At 38.4% G+C, this 24,886-nt stretch overlaps 1 protein-coding gene across 2 annotated transcripts in view; it reads right to left on the bottom strand.

The window, feature by feature from the left end:
• The window catches only part of PDE7B (phosphodiesterase 7B), a 307,284-nt gene that overhangs the window by 194,508 nt on the left and 87,890 nt on the right, over window positions 1–24,886 (bottom strand). Inside the window, exon 2 of one of the 2 annotated variants that reach the window (XM_032844823.1) lies at window positions 10,493–10,553. In XM_032844823.1, coding sequence (XP_032700714.1) covers window positions 10,493–10,553 — 61 coding nt within the window. Of the gene's footprint in view, window positions 1–10,492; window positions 10,575–24,886 lie in introns of those variants that run through there. The other variant, XM_032844824.1, reaches the window with a different exon arrangement.

Below are 24,886 nucleotides of genomic sequence, written 5' to 3'. Positions count from 1 at the left end.
TTTTTTCTTTCCTACATTAACTTCAAACCTTTACCTGCCTCTTCATGCTTGCTTCTTCGACTCCTCTCCTTATTCTCTCCAGGATATCATCTGTTCTTCTTAACCAGAAGGGGAAACAATTATATGGAAATCTCAGTTTCTGCCCATCTCCATCTGATGAGTGCGTCTCCATCCTTACTCTTCCTTGTGCACCATCCCCCCTTCTCTCCATTGGAATGGGAAGACATAGCTCACAGCTATTCCCTTTCTCTTCAGAAATATTCAGCTACTTCTCTTCCCTACTTCTCCTCTCTCCTGAATCAAAACATTCTCAAATCTTTGCCATCTTAAGAACTCTTTCCAGGGGCTGTCATTATTCTTGCCTTTCCTTCTCAGACGAATTTCCCAATAGACTAGTGCCCCTCCTTGGTTCTGTGCTCATTGGCTCCACACCACCACCCTCTGCACCCTTGACCTTCTGCTAGTTATGCTCTTGCTGATTCTACCTTCAGTTTGCTGAATCCAATGAATGCCTTTGAGCCTGATCTTATTTGACTTCTGTACTTCACATTTTATTATGATCTTCCTTTTGAAACTCTCTCCTTATGGCTAAGACAATAGCATTCTCTCTTGTTTCCCTTCTTTTTGCCCACTCATTCTTAACCTCCAACCTATTTAACCTTCTTGAGATTCTTCTTGATCCTGCTCAACCCTTCAGTGTGTTTCTTCCAAGCATTCCGAGGTGCCATCCATCTTCCTCTTCACCTTCCTCTGGTGACATCACCACGGACACGTTGTCACCTATGCCTTCTCAGAGATCACTGTTCTGAGCTCCAGACTCTACTATATCTGGGAGTTACTTCAGCATCTCAGGTTTGCTGTGTTCACAATTTAACTCATCATTTCTCCCAGTTGCAAATCTGCTTTTCTTGTACTGTCTACTGGGGAAGGTTGTCTGAGAGAGGGTGAAAAAGCACCTCTATTTAACTACATTTTCTATACTCAATCCATTATAAAATTCTATTATCCCCTTTCAAAGTCTCCTGAATTTCGTGCCTCCTCTCTTCCTTGATGTTGTCCCCATTTGGGTAGGACTCATCATTTCTCACCTAATTATTACTGCGATTTCCTAAACTGGCCTCTCTTTCTCCAGGCTTGTCCTCCTCCAGGGCATTCTCTAGCAAACCAGGGGATCCATCTGAAACATGTATCTTACACTGTAGCTCCTTGGCTTGAACATCCTAAAATGGTTCTTTGTCCTGTTATAAAGCCCTTTAAATCTCACCTTCCTTTCCACCTTGATTATCTTATCATTTCTTTCCTCTGATTTTATTCTTCAGGCATAATGACTTACAGTTTCTCTATTTGGTCACATTAAGCTTCCTGCACCTGCTGCTCCTTATGCCTGGAAATGCTAATGTCCTTTTCAGCAGGCTGCCCCTTCCCAGCCTCACAGTCCTGTGAGGACTTCTCTTTGACACTCACTTCCTTATCACCTCTTGCAGAGGCCTTTCTGACACTACTGCATCTCTTTCTTTCCACAAGACCCAGGCCCATCCTGCTTATGTTCTATCATGCTAGGTTGTTCTGTCTGTGTAGTTGTCCACACCCCACTAGACTGGAAGCTTCTGGAGAGCAGCACCAACTTCAGGGTCTTCTCATCCCTACTCTGGCACACCATATGTATCTATAAATATCTGATGATTAAAAAAAAATTTTAAGTGTAGCTTCAGATAAAGGGTCTTTTCCTTCAGAGAGAAAATGAAACTACTACAAGACTGACACTTCTATCACTTAGGGGTCTGATAGCTCCACTTCTGATTGAATGCCCTTTGCTTGTGTTGTTATTCTCAGCTAGCTCTTATCGGAGCCGTGGATCCAGGCCACATTCAGAAGCATGGTGTTTTGTTGCTGTGGAGATGTTGCAGCATTCCACAGAAAGCAACCGTGAAACCAGGAGATTTATTTTTCTTATGCAAGGCAATAATGACTTCCAAATAAAAATTCTAAAAGTCAGGGAGATAATGCAGAAAAAACCTTTAAATCATAAACCTCATAAAATAATTTTCTGTCTATTCCTATAAACATAAAGAAGACAAAATAATGGGCCTCCTTCTGTTTTCTCAACACAATGTTTCATCTGCAGAGGAAGAAACTGTCATGATAGGGAGTCTACCTGCTCATTATATCAACTTTCAGAATACCCCTAGTGGATGGTTGGGCATGCAGTGGTGCTCAAGAAATATGTGTTAGTCACCTGATTCTTAGGCTAGGTTCTAACTCTCTATTTGAGAAGAACTACGTATTTATCATCCTGTAACCTAAAGTAATATGCTTGGGAAACTGCCAATTAGTTCATGTAGGAGCTGTCCTATCCCTTGGCTGAGGTAACAGATGGTTTAAAATTCTACACCAACTGGTGTCTGATACGCCTGCTCCATGCCCTGCAGATGGTGATGCTGTCCTCACAAATGCATCGACAGGTATCCATTCAGCAAATATTGGGTCCCCGTTACAGGCTTAGGTAGCTAAACGCCATTCCAGTTGTTAGACACTCAGCAGTGAATAAAACTATGTCCTTGCTCTTTCGATATTTGTATTTGCTGCGATATTTGCTGGCGGGGTAATGCTGCAGCACAGAGATTAACAGACCAATGTAAAATATGTCATTTGGTAATAAATGCAATGAAACATAAAACAAAGCTGACCCTGAGTAAGTGATGGGGATAATGCCTCCACTGCCTTTTCTTGGAAATATCCAGGTTTCCATTTGCTCTCTTTTGAAAGGTAGAGAATATCATCCATGCACAGGCATATAGGAATAACGAATTGATCTGTTTGTATGATGTGAATGAAGTGCTTTGTCAGTGCAAGTTAGAGTTAATTCAAATTCCTGAGGCATTTTAATCTTGATAAATCAAAGTTAAGAAACTTGAAACTTTTGTTTTTAAACATAGACCTTCTTTTTTTTTTTTTTTTTTAAAGATTTTATTTATTTATTTGACAGACAGAGACCACAAGTAGGCAGAGAGGCGGTGGGGGGCTGGTGGGAAGCAGGTTCCCTGCTGAGCAGAGAGCCTGATGAGGGGCTGGATCCCAGGACCCTGAGATCATGACCTGAGCCAAAGGCAGAGGCTTAACCCACTGAGCCACCCAGGCGCCCCTAGACCTTCGGTTTTAAGGTCAGGTACACATAAAATAGCTCTTAACAATAATCTTACTGTAATAACCTCTGAGGATAAGATGCTTATTTCTAGATTGCAAATAGGCACTTGAAAATATCTATTCACTTGAATCAAACTGAGATAGTTTAAAGATTTATTTATTTATTTGAGAGAGAGAGCATGAGTGGGAGAAGGAGAGAGAATCTCAAGCAGACTCTGCGCTGAGCGTGGAGCCACGTGTGGGGCTTGACCTCATGACCTTGAGATCATGACCTGAGCTGAAGCCAAGAGTCACACACTTAACCAACTGAACCACCTAGGCTCCCCCAAGCTGAGACAGTTTAATATTTGTAATATATCAAAACTGTCAGTTGGCATATTAAAAGTACTGCTAATATCAAATAAAATGCAATGACTTAGAACAAATTAGTTATTAGGATATAATAAAAATAATACTTATATTTCTAGTACTTTTAAAAGTTTATAGAATGTTTTAATATTTATTAGTTGATCCTCAAAAAACCTGATAAGGTACATAATAATAGTTATTATTACTTATGGCTGACTCTGTTTTAGGGAAGAGTAAACTGAAGTCACAAACTTTAAGTGACTTGTCTATAGCCACAGCATTTAAGCTGGTACCAAATCTTTAAATACCCTGTTCTTTCTGTTATACCACAGTGGCCCACTTTGATATCAAATATTATTTTTCTCTGAAACAGTGAGTATTAATTTTGAGAAAAAGATTTATGAACGTCAAAATTGTCTATTTACAAAAATCATATCCTGATGCCAGTGGAAAAAAAGCAAAATATTAATATCAAAAACTCCCCATTTTATTAGATGTCAAAGTTCCAAAACATAAAAAATATCAATTTTCTCTAGTATAAAAGATGACAGTACTGTTTTACTTCTTAAATGAAATACTATATTTAGTATCAAATGAAAAAGATTAAATGAACATATTAAAAAAAATCAAACCTAGAATTCAGGTGATGAGGTCCAAATATTATGTTGAGTTAAAATTATTTACTTTCACGAGTATCTGGTGAATGGCTGTACTTAACAACTGCCCAGTAGAAACTAGTTTATAGAGTATTCTATAAAATTCTAGAACTAAAAAAAAAAACACACTTTCTAAAGAAAAGACCAGAACTCTCTCTTATCTGATACTTCTGCTCTTTTTAGAGCTAATGACAGCAGTCAAACTGTCCACAGTCAGGCCTCCAATTCCTTTTCAACTTATCCTTTCATCATCCCTGTGCCTGAAACACTTGCTGCTGCCCCCTACTCCCCAGGTTTCTTTTATCTGGGCTTCTTTATTATTATTATTTTTTTGTATATGCGTTCTTTCAAGCTGGTGCTGCAGATTTTGGGGTTCAGGGCTTGAAATGCTTTCTGGAGGTAAATCGTCCAAGGGCAAGACACACGTCCCATTGGCTATGTATTCCTAGTGTCCAGTACAATACCTTGCATATAATAGGTATTCAGTGTATATCTGTTGAATGAATATTGAATGAATGACTTCGAGCTACCATACAATTTTGAAGAGTGTATTCGATACTTTTAAAGTGTTCTCACATTTACATAATGTTTCACTTTTCAGTTGCTTTTCTAAACACTATTAATGTCATCAATAAATAAGTGGTTATTTTGATTATCATTAATTTGTTTGTGTTCAATTGTTTATTATTTATTTACCAATTTATTGATGCATAAATGATATTTAGGACATTAACAGCAAGCAATGTCTCCTCATAGAACATTTTATCCTATCACCAGAATAACCCCTCGGCTAGAAAGAACAGATGTTTCTATTTCCACTTTGTAGAAAAACTACAAATTAAAGCCTAAAAGACAAAACATATTCTATGAGTACACAGTTAATTTTTCAGCGGTGGGGCTAGAAAACAAGTCTCTCTTTGCTTATGTTATATGAGAGTAAAACACTGGTTTTGTGTTATTTTTTTGCTTTGAAACTGGTAACCATTTTAACTGATTTATAATGAACTTCAACCAAAAGCCTGACAGTATGAACACCCCCTTCTAAGCCATGGTGCTAAAAAACTGCCTATTTTATGTTGATATGATAAGACACCAATTAGCATGAAAACATCATGCATGAAAGAAATAAAAGCAGCATCACTGAAAATTTCAAACTGTAAAATTAAACCTTGATAGAGGTCGGAGAAATTGAGCCAACAAAATACCATAAGTTACGGATTAAAGGAAATGCAAATCAAAACCACAATGAGATATCACTTTACACCTGTCAGAATAGCTAAAAACAAAAAAGATAAGAAATAACAAGTGTTGATGAGGATGTGGGGAAAAAGGAACTCTTGTGCACTATTGGTGGGGGTACAAACTGGTGCAGCCACTCTGGAAAACAGTAGGAATTTTTCTCAAAAAATTAAAAATAGAAATACCACATGATCCAATAATCCCACTACTGGGTATTTACTCATAGAAAACAAAAACAATAATTCAAAGAGATATATGCACCCCTGTGTTTATTGTAGTGTTATTTACAATAGCCAAGATATGGAAGCAACCTAAATGTTCATCCATAGTGGAATGGATAAAGAAGACGTGGTATATACATACACAATGGAATATTACTTAGCCAAAGGGGGGGGGGGGAGAATAAATTTGTGCCATTTGCAACAACATGGCTGGACCTAAAGGGTATCATGCTAAATGAAATAAATCTGACTGAGAAAGACAAATACCATATGATTTCACTCAAATGTGGAATCTAAAAAAACAAAATAAATGAATAAACAGACAAACAAAAAGCCGAATCAGACTTATAAACTGATGGTTGCCAGAGGCAGGGGGTGGAGGGATGGACAAAATGGGTGAAGGGGGGTGGGAGACAAAGGCATCCAGTTATGGAATGGATTCACAGGAATAAAAGGCAGCCTAGGGAACACAGTCAATGATATTGTAATAATGTTGTATGATGACAGATGGTAGCTACACTTATGGTGAGCACAACATAATGTACAGAGAAGCTGAATCATTGTGTTGTTCATCTGAAGTTACTGTAACATTGTGTGTCAGTCGTACTCAAATAAAATAATTAAAACAGCCTTCCTCCCCAAATGACTGTAAATTAAGGCTTACTATTTAAGAGAATCTCCCTCTAAGAATAAGGAGAAAGAAGCAGTTATAAGAGGTATCAAGTCTGTTGGGGAATTCTTTTTTAAAAGTTTCTTTTCCCAAAATTTATCATTTCACAGAGTGAGGTCAGCAAGTAGACTAAGAAGGGAATCAACATTGCTCACTTTATGTAATTTTTAAAAATACGCTTGACTTTTTGTGAATCAGTTTGATTCATTATATTTAAAAAGTAAAATCCTTTGTAATTCATCATACTTTATACATTACTTGTGCAATAAGAGCTAATTTCTCTTCCACTTCCTCTTTCCTTTGGTATCAGTTCATTATACCTAAGTAAGACACAGGTCTTGCTATATACCCTTTGATATAGTTATATGAGTTTCTGAGGTCAGTTAAGAGAAATCTTATGACTAAATTTTTAAAAGGACGGAGTTGGGAGGTAGGAGTTTTAAACATATGTCCTAAGGATAAAGGGAAGAAGAAAGGAACATTTGTTACAATTTGATGCTTAACTCAATTGCCCATGTTTGCCCTCTCTGAGGGAGCTAATACTCAATACTCAGTGTAGCCAGCCCTGCAGGACATCTTTATTTACCTTCATATCCAACACGAACCATTCCCCTTAACCCAGAAATGATTCTCTGTAAGACCTATACAAGACAGTCCTTGCTCCCACTTAAAACTGCATTGAATTCGTGTTTCAGAGTAACTCAAGGTGAGTTTTACACTTAGATCTCATTGAATGTAATGAGTCAGAAGCACAACTTTGGTGAGCATGGCTTACATCTGAAAGTTATGAACTACACAGCTTAACACATACACTCGAAGTATTTTTCATAATGATCTGGGGACACACCAGCGGGAGAGATGGAAACGGCAAACAGTGTCCCTGGCTAGTGACCCTCTTCCATATTCTGTCTCCACTGTGTGGAACCAGAGCACTGTGGCATGTAAGTGGGAAAAGACCAAACTCTTGAGGGTTACAGTGAGCCCCAAACTTCACAATTTAAAACCATGGATGTCTCTGGTTGGCCTCCCTTAGGGATCTCAGTTCTGAGGTGGCATAAAGACTGGAAATCAAGGTTTGGAAATGTTTGGTTTGGTTTTCTTGTTTGGAAATTCTGATTTATTAATAAAAATGTGGTAACATTACCTGCAAAAATACAAATGATGCTCATGACTGGCAACACTTAGAAAACTTAATAGTCCCTTAAAATATCAGAGTCTATCTTTTACTGTTGGAGAGACAAAGTTTTCTCAAGAAATGCTTTAGGAAGTCATAAGTGCATGATCACAGTTTCCTCCCAAAGGAAGCAACAAATATTTCAGATAATGGTGAAGAGGTGTTTTGTTGCTGTGTGAGTATAAATGCCCTTTCTTGATGAAATATAAGATATGCTCTCATTTACAGTGAGTCACATGTTCATAACTTGATTTTCTCTTATTTTAAGGGAATAAACCATTTGACTTCACTTCTTCTCTTATTATCTTGCACCATATTGCTGTGAAATGATGGCCCCCGGGTACACCTGGGTACACCAAGGGTACAACCTGTTAATGGTGGGTTATCCATGTGTATTAATACCCATAATAATTTAATAATTTCATTTTGTACTCTCCTTCATCTAAGATTTCAAAGAACTTTGCAAATGTTTCAGTTAAATTTTGTAACAATCCTCTTAAAAAGATAAGTAGGAAAAAGTCTAAGCCTTCTTAGTTGTAAGTTCCTTGAGGGCACAATTTTCACTACGTGAATATATCAAGCTTTCTAAGCATGGTATTATTTTTGACACCACATAACCATCTACCATCCATTTTAAAGGTAAAATGCATGAATGTTCTTCCTATTCCATCTTTACTTTTCCTGTGTCCTCAAACTAATAAAAACTTCCATTCTCACAATGACTTTTTATTATTTAGTTCTACATCACTAAGAAAATAGAAATCTAATAACCTAATGAAATCTGCAGGCTTAATAATATACTGCTGTTACCAAGACTATTCATATTTTGGAAGAGATATTGTGCCTTAATTTGCTTAGAATAAATGATCTAATTATGTAGGTGTTTAGGATAGACTCCACCTGTCATATATTTAAGTGCTCAATTAATTATAATTGTTATGACAGTAATAGTCATATGGAACTCGTTAATAAAGTATATTTCTAGTTTTTGAATATTGTATAATCAGGCAGATTCACTGCGGATGCATTTCGAGGCCAAGAATGTGTTCCGGCAGCTATACAAACCATGCCATATAATCTAGGAGAGATGGGAAGATGACTGGCCTTACTTTAGGGAAGAGAAATCTATAAGCAGTAGTAGACAGTCTGCTGCTGTCTCTGTCCTTGCTATAAACTAAACAAGTAACTCACAGGGAAACCAGGACAAAGGAGAATTCAGGCAAAATAGATGATGCTCATGTGCTTAAAATGATTATGGGTTAAAAAAATTGATTGAAATTATTAGATTAGGTGGAAGCTATAATCATATAATATTTTAATAGTATTAAGGTACCCTATTTGATAATTTACTTCAATTTTATTATCTATAAAATGAAGATAATAATAGCACCAGCTTCATCCTATTATTGTAAAAATTAAATGGGTTAATTGATGAATAGATTTGATGTGATGGTGGAATGTTTTCCCAAATCCAACATTGGGATATAACGGCTGGACAAAGGAATTTTTTTTTCTGCTTATAATGTCTGTCTATCTATCTATCTATCATCTATCTATCTATCTATCTCATAAGGAATACAGTATATTTGAAATGGCTGTATGGATGCTATGCTATGTTTCTTGTTATGCATTTCCAATAAAATACTCATTTAACAGGGGATATAGCCACCATCTTAACTAAAATGAAAACATATAAGAACTGTAACAAAGGTTTAAAACACTAGTACAAAAAAATGAGGAGGATCAAGAGGTCGGGAAATATGGTATCTGTTTTTGTTAGTTTTTGGTTTTTATGCTTTTGGTCATTTTTCAAGCCATGAGCAATCTTTGGTTATTATTATCTGATTATCTTAGATTACACATAACCAAGACCATCCCATGCCTCTATCTTGCTGTTTTTGAGTCAACTCACTAATAACCTAGGCTGCCAACCCATGAGCTAGCCAGAGAAAATGGAAGAGCTAGAAGGGATCCTTTTGTTCTTTGCTAATGAGTATTTTTCAAGATTGGAATGGACAACTGTAAGATTTTTCTGAGTCAAATTTAGGGATTATTTTTCTTTATCCAAACTACTGTTTTATTTTATTTGAATAATTAACCAAAAGCTTAATAGACATAGCTTGCTGATTTAAATAAGTTTAAATACTATACCTAAAACTTTACAGTTTAAAAACATTTATGTTATGATTTGGACAGTTTCTCAGTTGGAGGTGAAGTACATCTCTTACATTCTCTTTACTAGCTTTCTAACTTATAAAATGAGGAAAATCATATCAACTTCATTTCTTAACTGAATATTATATATTTAAAGGTTTGTGAAAGGTGTTGATGATAGATTATCCCACAAGAACAAAGGATTTTTCATTACAATGTTGCAATTCTGTTACAAAGGCAATGCCAGTAATTGTGCTAACTTTAAATTAGTTCATATGTATATTTCTCCCAGGCTCTAGTAAGAGCTTTGTGCTGTGATGTAAATTCTTAATAGTTTACTTACCATTTCTGGTTTAGGAATTACAGTGTGATTCTTTTTCTTTTTTTTTTTTTAAGAGTTTATTTATTTGTTTGATAGAGATCACAAGTAGGCAGAGAGGCAGGCATAGAGAGAGGGGAACCAGGCTCCCTGCCAAGCAAAGGGCCCGATGTGGGGCTCAATTCCAGGACCCTGAAATCATGACCTGAGCCAAAGGCAGAGGCTTAACCCACTGAGCCACCCAGGCGCCCCAACAGTGTGATTCTTATTTTTCATCACATTTGCCTCAATACAAGGCACCCAATTCTATGTTATGCTGATGATCTAAGAGTAATTCTGACAGACTAAGAAGCATGGCTCTTGACTTATTGACAGTTAATAAAATCTAAATCTTTTTATCATCAAGTGTTCCACATATAAATGTACTATCCCTGTCTATACACCTATTAAAAAAACCCATAGGCCTCTGTAATATGCAACAAGAGACTGTCAGTAAGGCTACGGAACAACAGGAAGTCCACGTGACATCAACATACTTAATATATCAAAAATGAGAAGCCTTCTTACCTAGCATGCAAACACATTTGACATTCTGATCAGGGTTTTCAAACAAGATTTCGCCACACCTCTGAAAGAGAAGGAAAGCCATAATTATTTTAAGATCTTATATCAGTGTTCCCAAGGCAACGTGTCTTCATAACCGGACATCACCATAACTTCACTCTACTTTTCATGTTTTGCTTGGTTAATTAAGTCAAGAGATTTGTGTCACGAGCAGAGAATTTCCTGGTAGTAAATGTTTAGGAGGTAAGTTGGGATAAATTGTTCCTTCATGCCTCATGACTCTGCCCGGGGCTGATTTTGTGTGCTCTTCTGAGGAGTTGTGGCCAGAGATGAATTAGGTGTCTAATGTTTTCTATTTCAGTGGAAGACATGTAATCTTTAGATCTAATACTCTGAGGTTAATCACTCTCAAAATTGGTCCTTATTCAGACTGAAATTATTCTAAACTATCCACTCTGCAATCAAACACAGGTATTGTAGGCACAAAACTAAGTGGTCTTTACTGAACTCTCTGAACCTGAAGGAAACAAATAAGGAAATGATGAAAAAGTGGCCCTCGTGATGCTCTTCCTGAACTCACAGACTCATGGAAATAGCAACTTTCTTATCTATATCTTAGTTTCAACTTGGTTATTAAAAGTTTTGTGCAAGGTGAACTCTGAAGATAACCATCAGCTATTAAGAATGGACTACATTTATGTATATGACTGAAAAATGGTTAGTACCTGAATATGTAAATAAATCCTCTAAAATTGAGAAGAAAACAGCACATAATCCAATAGAAAAATGGATGAAGATACAAGCAATGCATGGAAGGGGGGATCCAAATGGTCAATAAACACTGAAAATAAATTCAACCACACTAATAACCAAGAACCAGCAAATTAAAGATAAAATGAGGACTATTTTGAATTCATCTGTGTGGCAAAACTTAGAGGTTTGGTAAGAACAATTGTTATCAAGAATGTAGGGAAAGGGTACTCTCACATACTGGGGTTTGGAATATAAAATGATAGAACTACTTTGGAGAAAAATTGGCAAAATATAATAAAGTTGAAATGTGCATATCCAATGACATAGCAAGTCATCTTCTAGACCAATGACTGGAGAAATTTACTTAAACAACTTTAACGTCCAGCTACAAAACAGATACATATATTTTTCATACATTGGAATACTACACAGTAGTTAAAATGAATGAACTAGGGTTATGTATATTTTATTTGGGGGATTAATCGTATTTTAAAAACATAAATTATATATGTGTGACATGTACATGTAAATGTATAATAATAAAGTTATATAAGGATAATGTTCCAATCATGTGAACTATATAGCATTCAAATCAAGCAAACATAAAATTTTCAAATCATATAAAACATATAAAAACTGTCTCCAATTTATATGAAGTTGAAGATATCTAAAAATATTACTTATTGTTTGTAGACATATTAATTTACAGAAAAAGCATAAAAATAGGCAATGAATAAGGAACCTCAAAATCAGGGTAGGGGGATGATACATGAAGGATATATGGTGTCACTCATAATTATGAAATCCTGTGGTACTAAGGAGGGCAGGTTGAGAGGGGAATTGACAACTCGATCACATACGTTCAAACTAATTAATTTTCTGGGGTGACCTACATCAGAGAGATGGACATTTGGCTCAGGGAAGGAAGCCAGTTGCTCTGGTGAATCAAGAGAATGGAGTGGCAGAGCAGGGAGGTTGGATGTGCCTGAACGTTGCAAGAGCGCAGTGAATATTAGACGGAAAGTCTGTATCATGAGATTTTTTTCCTGGCTACTCTGCTGACCTAAATATCATGTGATATTTATCACGCTATTTAATCTCTCCACGCTTCATTTCTTTGGAAGTAACATGGGGATGCTGGTATACGCCACAAAGTCATATCAGAGAGCAAATGTGAGGATTAACAACCCATGGAGTCTGATCCAACCATCTGTTCCTGTTTTGTTTGTGTTTTGGCAAAGGTTAAACCCATTCAAATTGCTAGGATGCATTTCCGCATTACCTGCTTTTTCAAGGGGTATTTTTATGACCTGAAAGAGTTAATAATTATTTTTAAAGGAAAGAGCAGAGGTTTCTAAAAATGTTCTCAACTTCTTGGCAAAAACCAAAGTGCTAAGAAGCCCTATCAATCCATATCCTGGGTCCTAGAAGGAAACAACTCTGGAGTGCTCCTTCACCCTTTGTTAATGTCTAAGCCCACACATGTGCTTGGATTGAAGAGCTTCCATTCTTTCACTATAGGGGATGGAAGTAAATGGTTGGTGGAGGTCGCATGACTTCCTATGGCCATCCAAACTCAAAGGCAATCTTATATATGCCCCTAAAGAGGCAGGTGGGGATGGGTGTGGGTGTGACTGGTGCCATGGGGGTCTTGCTGTCTTTCCTAGACATAAACAAATCCAGAACAAGTTTCTATAAGTCCTGAAACATGCATTCCTTAACAGTCATGGCCCGCCTGGGCTCATTGACCACACAGCTAGTGACTGAGCAGCAGGAGCAGGTGTGATGGCTCTTCTGATGACCATCTCCCTGGCTGTCTGGGGAATGGCTGAGACACCTCTAACTACTTCTTTAATTGCTCTGCTTCGTAAAGTTACCTAATGGTGGTAACAGATTTTAAAGCAATGCCCAGGAGGGGATCTGACTGTTCTCAGGACTTGAAAGAAACCAGATTCTTTCCAGTGTTTTTTCTCATTGATGCCAGTGTTCACAGGGCCTTGGCTGCCACACTCATGTTTGCTGTGCAACCTAGGATGATGACCCAGTTTAAGAGATTAGTTGGGCTAAGCCACAGAGTCTGAGTCTCAGAAAACTGCAGGATCTTCCATGGGGCAAGATCTCATGCCCTGCTGGGTTCTCAGGTGTTGCAGCTGTCTCCTTATGGCTCTACCTGGTCATGGATGCTGGGACTTCCCATCTAAGCAACTTGCTGCTGCATGATCCTGACTTTGACCTGGTTCTGATGCCAGGCTTCTACCTACTTTTCAAGATCCCATTTCTCCATAGGATCTCCATCTTTGTTTTTTTTTTTTTTTTCCTGACATCCTAATACCAACTCTTCTTGTTCTGTCCATCTCTCCCAGCCAACACTACCCCAAATAATAGGGCATAATTATCGAAATCTCCATCCAAGGAGCTGGAGCCCTGCTGGCAACAGAAATCCTTTTGGCATATGTTCTTCTAAAGCACAGAGGATATGCTGCTTGAACTCCTGTTTGAATGCTTGTTGCCCTCAAAGACATGAAGATTCAAACCACTTTCATTGTTAGTGTTCCCAACGTGCCTCCTTATTACAGTCTTGTTTCCTGTGGGCACCTGGGTGGCTCAGTTGGTTAAGCATCTGCCTTCTGCTCAGGTCATGACCTCAAGGTCCTGGATCAAGCCCTGCATCAGGCTCCCTGCTCAGCAGGGATCTGCTTCTCCTCTCATTCTCCCTCTGTGCACTCTCTCTCTCTATCTCAAATAAATAAATAAAATTTAAAAAAAAATCCTGATGCCTTATACTTACCAGGCCCTTAAAAAAAGATTTGTGAACTAGCTGACATCCATTTAGCCCATACTCTGGGCTAAGTAAGCATTGTTCTAAGTGCTGCACATCTCGCATCTTATCCTTTTGTTATACTCTTTTAAGAGAATAGAAAATTGAGGCTAAGAGAGTACCACTCACTACAGAATACTCCGCTACAGTGAGTGACAGAATGAAAGCTGACAGCTTACCTGACGGTTGATGGGCATACACAGATTCTTTAATGTTGTTGGACTATTGTTGGACCCCTCTCTGTCTTGGTCTAGTAGACCATGTCCATTGACATCCCCTCCCCTCACTCAGCCACTGGCTGTTTGCCTCGGTTTTAATCTATCAGAGCATAGGCTTTGTACTAGATTGATCTAAGTTCAAATCCTGTTGTTGCCATCACTTAGCAACTATATTATTATGGGGGATTTATTTAATTTTGTCAAACTTGCATTCTCATTTGTAAAACAAGGCAATCTTGTCTACATCTTAGTATCATTATGTTTAGTTTTAATTCATTGTGAATAAGAATGTACTAATTTAAAGTACTGTAGATGAGATTGTATTACAAAAATATAAATGAATAAATCTAACTTATTCATTAAGTTTTAATTCTCATTATTATGAGGATTAAAAATGAATATTTCTAATTTAAAAAGTCAGAATAGTTCACAATCTGGTTGCTAATTCCTATATATTAAAAATTTCTATATTATATCTAAAATTTGCCTTTTAGTCAGGAAGACAAACATGGATGATCTACATTATCTATATAATATAAATATATAAAATACTACATCTTAGTAGTATATTTTCCGTTAAATCATGTTTCTCCAAAATGTGCAAAAAAAAAATTTTGCTTATGTGAACTATATTTTTTCATTACTTTCATAATAAAATTAGTTATGAAAAATTGATATTAGGTGTGATTTTTACAAATCACACTAAAGTATTCAAAAACTCTTTTTCTTAAGGGAAATTTATATCTGAAATGAAAATATTTAAATAATGATAATAGCAACTAATATACTCAAAAGAAATAAAAAACACTTAAAAAAGAAATAAAAAACATTAAAGATAGTGAAAAGTTCATACATTATTCAACTGGCAGCACTTCTGTCATTCTTAAATCAGTTTCTATTTTTCCTGCTTCAAATAAGACTTCATACTCTTTGTATTTTTCTGGATATTTCCTATCATTTGATTATATGAGTCTCTCAGCAGGCCACCAGCAACTGATCTTTATAGGGAAGGTGTCTTAATATCTTCAGATGGGAGGAAACATTAGCAAACAAAACCCAAAACAGAAATCCTCATTGTTTGGGGTGGTTTGCCAGCCAAGGCAATATCTGTTTCCTGCAAGTAGGTAATGTTAAATGCTATCGGCAAATAATTAAAAGGCTGTGCTTCTTTGATTATTTTCTTCCCATCGTTGTAGCTATTTTTTTTTTTAAGTAGAAAGACATTTAATACATGAAACTAGGTGCTCAGAAGCTCACTGAAGGCTATATGCTGGGCATCTAGAAATGAGTCTCGATAATGCAGAATTGGCTTATAAGGGGAACTGATGGTGGGCTACAACTGGGAACGTGGAGAAGCAAGGGGCATCACTGGAATTGTTAACTTCAAGAGTACACCATCATGGCAAGGATTCAAAGATTAGAAAGCTATTGGCTTGATTGCCTTTTGATACCCATGGAGCTAGTAACTGAATGCTGGATACTGCAGAAATGCAGAAAAACCCAACATGCCCATGACTGTGCTTGATAAAGCATTAAACAGAACAAAACAAAAAAACATGAAGCGCTCCAACATATGAATAGACCTATCCTGGGGCGGGGGGAAATCAAAACTGAGTTTCCTGAGCTGAAGAAGTGTTAACCGTGGTTGCTTTCTGGTGGTCAATGAAGCACCTTTCATCTGTGTCAGGAGCAAGAAAGCCAGCCGGGAGTAGGCAAGCCTCAGCACAGTCTGACTTCACCTCACCCTCACCCCATCTCTGAGTGCTCTGATTCTGCAAATTTGCCATCTAAGAATTTCTCTAGTGAGGCTTTCAGTAATCAAGGCAAATGCCTGTATGCTGATGCATCTGTTTTATTTGTTAGCCTCTGAACCTCTAAGTGTCTAGCATAATGACTGGTGCATGATGGGCACTCCTGATGTTAATTAAATGAATGAATGAATATTTATTTAATGCAATTCTGTGGGACATGCTTGCATTTGAGATTATCTGGGGTAGGATGAAAGGAATTTTTTTTCTGGCCTCTTATGTATACACACACCAGTAAGTGTTGCTGTTAGATGCAGCCACACGATGGGGAGCTATGTGTGGTGACGAAGGGGGAAACCCAACATTGAGAAGGCATTTCATAATATCTGGGTCACTTCCCATCTCACATTTTCCCCCAACAATAAACAGAATGTTACTAATCAAAACCAGACTCCAGAAGACAAGCCTAGAGAGAAAATGGTCTAGGTCTATAGATCATAAAAAGATAGCTTCTGTTAAGAAACTGAACTCCCAAAGTCTAACAAGGGCGTGGAAGCTTGGAACCCCATTGTCTATCAAATGAGTGAATGAATGAATGAATGAATGCATGCCTGAATATTCAAAAAGACATCATTTTTGAGTACGTACTCTCTGTGTAGGTGTGGTACCATGGAGGTAAATATAAAATCAAATGAGTCTTAGGAACACCAAATGTCCTCAGGAAGTTTATACATCAGTCTGAAACCAGAACATAGGAGACCATGGGCACCCTCAGTGGTGGGCTCCCTAGTGCTGCCTGGGGCTAACATAGAATCCTTCCAAAATGAGACAGGTCTGGTAGGAAGGAGTTGGCTGGCAAAGGAAAGGACAGAGGCAGCTGCTCGTGCCAAGTCCTGACACCCTGCTGGGACCCTTCCAGTAGCTGCCCGTGAGGAGAGCAAAAACTGGTGGGTCAGGTTAGAGGGGTTAATCAAAGTGGTAGTCACAGGCGGACAGGAGGTAAGTATGGGCCAACAGGGATTATAAAAATTCTGAGCTTGCTTAGAGAGGCTGAGTTGGCTTTTGAAGAATCAGATGCTTAAAAAATTCTTTTAGCATTGTAACATAATTACAATATGGTGGTCCCAGATATCTCTCACCAATATTATTGATTACAATCTTTTGTCCTTTTCTATTTCCAAGAGGGTACCAAGCCTGCGGTGTTTCTTATTCTTTTTTCTTGAATTATTACACAGAATGACTACAGCCAAAAGAACAGTCCCTAACCATTCAGTCAAAACCTCATGTAAGGCCAACTGCCGCTACTGGTGAAGCCATTAGCACCTAGAGTTGAGTACATCACAATTTCCCTTGCTTGCACAGGGTGAGTTTCCAAGGTCTCCTACTTTACAGTGGCACAAGTTCCATCTACCGTGTGGGTGGCATAGCCAGGCCTTAATCTCTAAACACTGTGGCAGCCCTTGGCATTCTGGTGTCAGAGGATGGCAGATTTGGAACTGGGGCTGATTTCAGCTTAAGCTCATGTTTTCCTTTCTAAGTTTTTCCAGTGAAAGAGCAGATTTCCATCCCATTGCAGGCTGTTAAAACGTCAGACTAATAAGTTTTCAACAGTCTGTCAGTGCAGATCTCCAGCAACAACCCGGCACTGTCTTTGAATTGGGGCCTCATTGTCCAATCCAACTTCAGCCAGTCAAAATACGAGACACATCAGCAAAAGGAAAAAAAGATAATCACCTCGAGCTGAGCAGAAACTCTTTTAACAAATCCATTGTTGCCAATAGTCAACAGCAAATCTGTGGGCTACATAACCTGAGGTGACCCCTCAGGCAGGGCCATCCCTCATAAACCTCTAATTAGCCACGGTTAGGAGTGACTTGAAAGATATTAATGCTATTGCTATTGGAAAATGAGCCTACCAAGCTTTTAACAGCTTTGTTTTCTCCTTCAGTCAAAGAACAAAATGTTAGCTCAATGGCGTATGCTTTCTATTAGAGAAGTGCCAGCAGCAGCAATCTCCAGAGAGTCTCTCAGCATTTTATTACACACCCCTATTTTTAAATGTTTAAAAACTACTTATTATGAACCAAAACTTGGAAAACCTGGTTTCTGCCCAAGAGTAATTTTTTGTTGTTATTAAGCAAACATCCAGAATGCACAACTGTGTTTTCTGTCATCTCAGCCACGGACAGTAGAGGGCACTAGAAAGGTTGTCCATCTAATGTTGGGTTGGACCCCCACTTAAGGAGAACCTGGGGTCAAAGGATGCACAGGTTCAGAGTTGTTCTGTGTTGTGTTGTGCTCTCCAGTATTTGCAGAATTTCTCCATGCACTTTTATGCTTGAGTTCCATTGCACATATCGAAATGCACATTGAATATCACATTTTTCATTGCATAAAACAATGGCTATAGCTTTTGGTCCAGCACAATTTTAGCAGAATCTGTACCTGCAAAGGCTGATGGCTTGTGGAATGTAACGAGGATATCTCTCAAATGCACCCAGCCATAGCAACTAAGTGGATATCTGGGTCCAAGGCAGTTTGGGAATAATTTTGGAATGGGCTCTGAGAATTCCCCTATATCAGACACAAAAACCTATGCCACAAACACTTATAAAGACAGCAAAAATTATGTCAGAATTTTGCAACACAATTTCATCTTTTGTTTTTTTTCTTGGAGTCATAGGTGTTCATAAGTAGCTACAGTTAACTTCTGTGAAGGCATAAATATTTAATTTTTACATAGTGAGTTTTTAAGGGTGAAGTCCGTAGATATTCTGTGTCAGAGAAAGCAGCAAGCAGTATAGAAAGAGAACAGCATTGCTGTTCATAGTGGAAAGAAATTAGAGCATCTGGATCCAAATCCCAAATTTATCCCTCCTTAGCTGTGTGATCTTGGAAATACTACTTATCTTTCTGAACCTCTTTGTAGAGGAGAAGGTGTGACAATGGTCACTCCTTTACTGAAATAATTAAGGTAATATGTGTGAAAGCATTTTATGTACTCTGAAACCTGTAATGGGGCCTGGTGTGTACGTTGTTTTGTGGAAGGAAGGCGGTGGAAGGTGGAGAGGGCCATTTCATGGGGTTGTATAAAAGGAAGAAAACACAGCTCTACTGTGTAAGTCATAGGATTTTGCGAGGGGAAAAATTGTCTCCTCCCATGAAAGAGAGCACTCGTCCCTTAGAGGGTAACCTGCAAAGCCAGAGTCGTCTTGAGAACAGAAGTTGGCAGGGCAAGTTTCAAGTGGTAAGGCCAGGCTGGGCAGAGTAGCAGATTTTGAGAAAGCATTAGATGAGAGAGGAAACAGAGTCTCATGTAAGGGGCAGATCTGAAAAAAGGCAGGAAAAGTCATGGCTCTGTAGCTTGGGCAGGGCAGCTCTAATACCAGAAACTTGGACTGCTAATCTGGGAGGGATCTGCGAAAGCACTGTGGCCAACCAGTCACTTTCTAGATGTAGCAAACAAACAAGGCCAATGAAGTTAGGTGACTTTCCCTTTCAAGGTCTTACGATGATCAGAATATGAAGTCTTGAGTTCAGAGCAAGACTCCAGCATTTACCAGATGCATGACCCTGGACGAGTTACTCAGTACTTCTTTGCCTCAATTTCCTCATATGTCAAACGTAGATATTACTACTGCCTACACCATGGGTTCATCTTGAGGATCACATGAGAATTGACATATGTAAACCAACTAGAATAGGGCCTGGCAAAAGTAAGTACCCAATAAATTTTGTGCTTTCAAGAATATACAATTATTTGTAAGCAGAGAAGCCATGAAAACCATGGCTTTTCCAGCTGCCATCCAGTGTTACTCCATGTTACCCCCTTAATTTGGACATTGAGTCATTGCCCTGGGTAGCCTCAAGGCACCTGAAGCACGCATAAAGGGACAGACACCTGCAGTACCTGTTAGATGGGGGTGACCAAAAAATATTTGCTTAATGAATGAATGGGAAATCAGAGGGCAAAGAGCAGGTTGAAAACTGGACTAATCCTTCCCAAGACAATTATCTCCAGTTGCTGTAAGGGAAGGACATCAAGGTTTAAAGTCTCACTTTCATTGAATATTTCATTTAAAATATTCATTCAGCAAACCTTCATTGAGGGCTTCCCAGTGCAGCAGACGTAAATTATGTGTATTTGGCAGTTTAATGCTGAATTTATTTATTAAATTCAATAGAAACTATTTCTATTTTGATTATATTATTCTCAGATAATTCTAGTGTGTTTAAAGTCCTAATTAAAGAGGATTAAGCAGACTTTTTGTATAGTGGATACTTTGACTCTAAGAGGTTCCTATAGACCATTTGGTGCCCAGAGACTGACTGACTGTGCCTGACGCACCCTTTTACTTGGTGTTGAGGAAGGGGAGGAGCACAAGTGGTTTTGAGAAGGAGGTTTAGGTGCTCAGCTACACTGGCCACATCTTGATGGGTGCGGAAGAGTTCCTGAATGATGTATTCTGATTGGATAAGGAAGAGAAAAACTAACATTGAACTAGTCCTCAGTGGGAGTTGAAGACACAAGATAAGCTAGAAGGGTATTTATTCTGGGTAATAAACTATGGGCACAAAAACCTAAAGGTGGCTGAGTAAATGAAGGATGTTAGGAATGGCTAGAAGGGGATGGGGTCCAGATAATCAGAACTAACCAGTGAGAGACATGAGGCTGGGGAAGCTGGTAAGGATCAGATCACACATGGCCCTGTGGGACTCCATTTAGTGATTGGACACGAGCCTGGGTTCTGTAGGCCCTGGATCTGAACAAAGTTACTACAGGTCACAGGCCATCTGTTCAAGGCAGTAGAGAAATCCCAAAATTGTAGAAAGCTTTTGTGATGGGAATACCATACAGTCGCCACATTTGCTGACTGATGTTGCTCCTCACCACACTTGGCCGTATCTTTAAGTGGGAAAAGAATTCTGCTATGTGAGGCACCGTTTTATACTTGAGTGTTTAATGACATCATCTTCATTATCCCTAATACTCACAGTTTTGGCAAACAACAAAGTTAAGGACCACCACCACAACTGCTCACTCTTTCTGACTCTCCAGCATTACCACTCACACAGGGTGTTCACAATCAGATTTCTTTAGATTTAGTGTAATCCATATGGCCATTACAAAGGATAGATCATGGAAATAAGAACGCAGCTTGTCAAATTTCCAAGTCTAGCATGAATACATTACAAAGAGCAGGACCTTTCAAGTCATGCATAGGGTGAAGACTGAGAACACAGTGAAGGGGTGATTAGTAGCCAAGTTCATGGATTCCGCAAAGATGGTGGAACTATGGTCCTGTAACCAAAGTCCTTCCCAAAACTTGAGATGGAATCTCCTTCTAGACACTACTGGGAAAGCATGCTGTACTCCAAGAAAATCATTCCGTTATTACACTGTTACCTTCAGAGTGAAAATCAAACCCAAACAGGACTCTGTGTTCCCACCCTTCAGACTGATATAACATGCAACCTGTCCCTCTGCTGCCCCTGGAAGGCTGATGTTGAAAGCCCTTGAAACAATCGCCTATTTGTCTGACCTGTGTTGCCAATAATGCACTCAAAATTGCTAAACTCCAGCCATCTGGCTGAAGCATCCAGGCTTTAGACATTGGTTTTCTTGATTTACACTGCAATTTCCCAGCTACTTTATATGACCCTATAGACAGCAAAAACTTCATAGATAATATCAGTAGTACCTCCAAATCATCGTACAGACACGGTGATTCAGAGATTATGGGACCTCATCCAGCCTGTAACTGAATGAATATTTACACAAGACAAAGGAATACTTACAATGTGCTTTTGCTGCTCAGTGTAGTAATGCTCCTGTACATAAACCAACAATTAAATGTAATCTTATACACTTATAGTTTTAAAAGAAATTCAAACCAGTCCTTGGAATTAAATAACCCCAGTGCTAGAGAAAATGACTTCCAGAACATGAAGCCTCACATGCAAACACAGGGCCTCTGAGCCACAAAGGAACAAACACTTTTCCACAGGGATAGGGGCTTGTTGTATAACTACTTGTGAGTCAAAGATCCAGATGTTCCCACAGACAATCAAAAAACCATTACTGGTCAAACTGTATCGACCATGTCCATATGGACAGCACTGAGACATGTATTTGGCCTTGGGAAGGAGAATTCTGTAAGTTCTACTGGCAATCAATGACAACTTCAAACCAGAGCTGGAAAATCCAATATCTTGGAGAAACAACTGACAGGTCTTAAAAGCTACAAGTAAAAATGAAAATAGTGTCTGTTTTGCTAACAGTTGTATTCTGCTTTGGTATAGCTTACTAATCCCCACAACATACTTGGATAAAAGCAGTATTAAAAAGTCACCTCCTGTTGGATCTCTCTCATTTCATGAAGGTGGGGACTTCTGTCTAATCTACTGCTATGCCCCAGCACCTAGATCATTTGTCACATCCTAGGCTGTCAATAAATATTGCTTGAAATAAAGAATGAATGGATGATTTGGGCCCAAAATATACCCAATCCATTCATTACTATACGGCAGTCAAGTCAAAAGTCCGAGAGATGGTGAAAATTCAAATTAAAAGAGAAGAAAAGTGAGTACTATTGTACATAAAATTTAAATAAGATCATATTGCAAGCTTTGATGGCGTTACTCCATAAGAAGTTGGCATCTGGTGGGGGGGGGTTGCAGTGAATCTACCATGAATGTTTAAGTGGAGCCCAATCCAAAGGCAAAGATTTCTCCAAGTATTATATTGTTGAAACACAATTTTCCCTGAAAAGCAGGACTCATAAACACTTCATTTTTCAACCAGCAGCTCTTTCCACTGATGAATGTCACTAAAATTAAACAATAAAACAGACAAAATTTGTTTTTAAATCTTCTTGGTCAGGATCCATATCAGGAAGTAGAAGCAATATCTATATGCCATCTCGCTAGTAAATGTTTGAAGGGTTAAACCAGCCATATGTTTCAGGAGTCGAAGGAGAAAAATTGTATAAAGGTTACTTGGGGATTACTTGAGGTAGTAGGTGCTGTGTTGTTGATGGCTTATAATTCTCATCCTAATCACTTTATTGCCTCAAGACCCTCTTTAGCCTTCTTAAAAGTAGAGATGATCATTGATCTGAGATTTTATTCTTATCAATGAACTTCTGGAATCCTGAAGATCATGCTTCATCAGTAAACTGCCTGCGCAGCTGACATTGTAATGGGACATATATTCATCTACTAATAATGCTTGTTAATTAAATAATGCTCAGCGAACTGGCAGATTTTTGCATATATTGAATCTTTTTAACCTGATGACATAAAGCTCCTTGTGTGTTTTTGGTAAAGCAAGAAAGAAATTGAACACAAAACAACAAATAACTTTAGAAGTAAAATCATGCTTATAGGTTCATTGTATTGATTTACTATCCTTAAATTTCAAAAGGCTGGGCTACTTAGGGATAGGACTATGTCTTAGCTTTGAATTCTAGTATCAAGCAGGCTGTTTGGTACAAAGCAAGTGCATAATAAATGTTTTCATGCATGGGTGAATGAAGAAAATATCATATACCGAGGAATCTGATCATCAGTTAAACAAATTCTACTACACTCAAACATGTCAATACAATAACCTTTCTGGTTATCACTGTGAGGATGAAATGCATGTGTGTGTGTGTGTGTGTGTGTGTCTCTTTCACACACACACGCATGCACACACACACGATGCATATCACAGAACTGCTGTCTATTATGCTGTAGGTTTGGTGATTAAGAATTCAAGCTCCCGTCTGCAGTCTCATTAACTGTGAGTTTGAATCCCAGCCCCACCATTTCCTAGCAGTTTGACCTTGGAAATTGACTTATTCCTTCTCTCAAAGCCTCTCTTTCCTTATCTGAAAAACTGAGACAACATAGAGGTGTTAAGAGATTAAATGAGATAACCCACGTGAGGTTCTTAGTGCAGTGCCCCGTATATAGGAGGAAGTAGACAGTGTGTGCCTCTGTAACTATGGTACCTTTACACTATGGCCTTCATCAGAGTCAAGAGAACAGAAAAGGAAAAGTCTTGTTTTTCACTCTGGACATCATACCACTTTGCCCTCCGATCAAAGTGAATCTTTCCTGTGCTTGTTTTTTGTCCCACAAGTTCTATATTTTTTTTTTAATTTTAAAAGATTTTATTTACTTATTTGCCAAAGAGGGAGAGGGAGAGAGCACAATCAGAGGGAGAGGTAGGCAGAGGGAGAAGCAGTTTCCCTGCTGAACAAAGGGCTCACTCCCAGGACCCTGGGATCATGGCCGGAGCGAAAGGCAGATGCTTAACTGACTGAGCCACCCAGGTGTCCCTTCTTCTGTATTTTTGAGGAAGTACAAAGAAGGGGTGACAGAGAGCTTGGTCTTTGGAATCCATCAGCTCGTGGATGGCATTTACCAGCCATGTGCCCTCCGGACCTGAGGATTCAACGTTACCGGTAAAGTTCCCAGTTCCATGGTGTTACTCTATGCACACAAGTGTCTATGCAGCTGTGTAGCCCCTTGTCCCTCAGTCTTCACCCTCTTTTCTCCACCTGTTCACCATATTATTCAAGGCCCAGGTAATCCTTTATGAAGCTTTTCTGATACTTTTTGAGCTGAAGTTAACCTTTTTTCTTTCTTGAATGTCTTATAATTCTTATAGCAGCTTTCCATTTTCTTGTTCACATTTTCACTTGTCTATTAGACCATGAGGTCTTTAAGGCCTGAATCCAGATTTGCTTTAAATATTCCATATATTTCCTCTTCAGCCTCTGGAATACTGTGTGTGTGTGTATGTGTGTGTGTGTGTGTGTGTGTGTGAGAGAGAGAGAGAGAGAGAGATAGACAGAGAGAGAGAATGAGT

This window comes from Lontra canadensis, unplaced genomic scaffold, assembly GCF_010015895.1.
Source record: "Lontra canadensis isolate GAN:19392208 unplaced genomic scaffold, GSC_riverotter_1.0 scaffold156, whole genome shotgun sequence".
In the NCBI taxonomy this organism is placed as follows: Eukaryota; Metazoa; Chordata; class Mammalia; order Carnivora; family Mustelidae; genus Lontra; species Lontra canadensis.
This window is presented reverse-complemented; position numbering and strand designations above follow the sequence as displayed.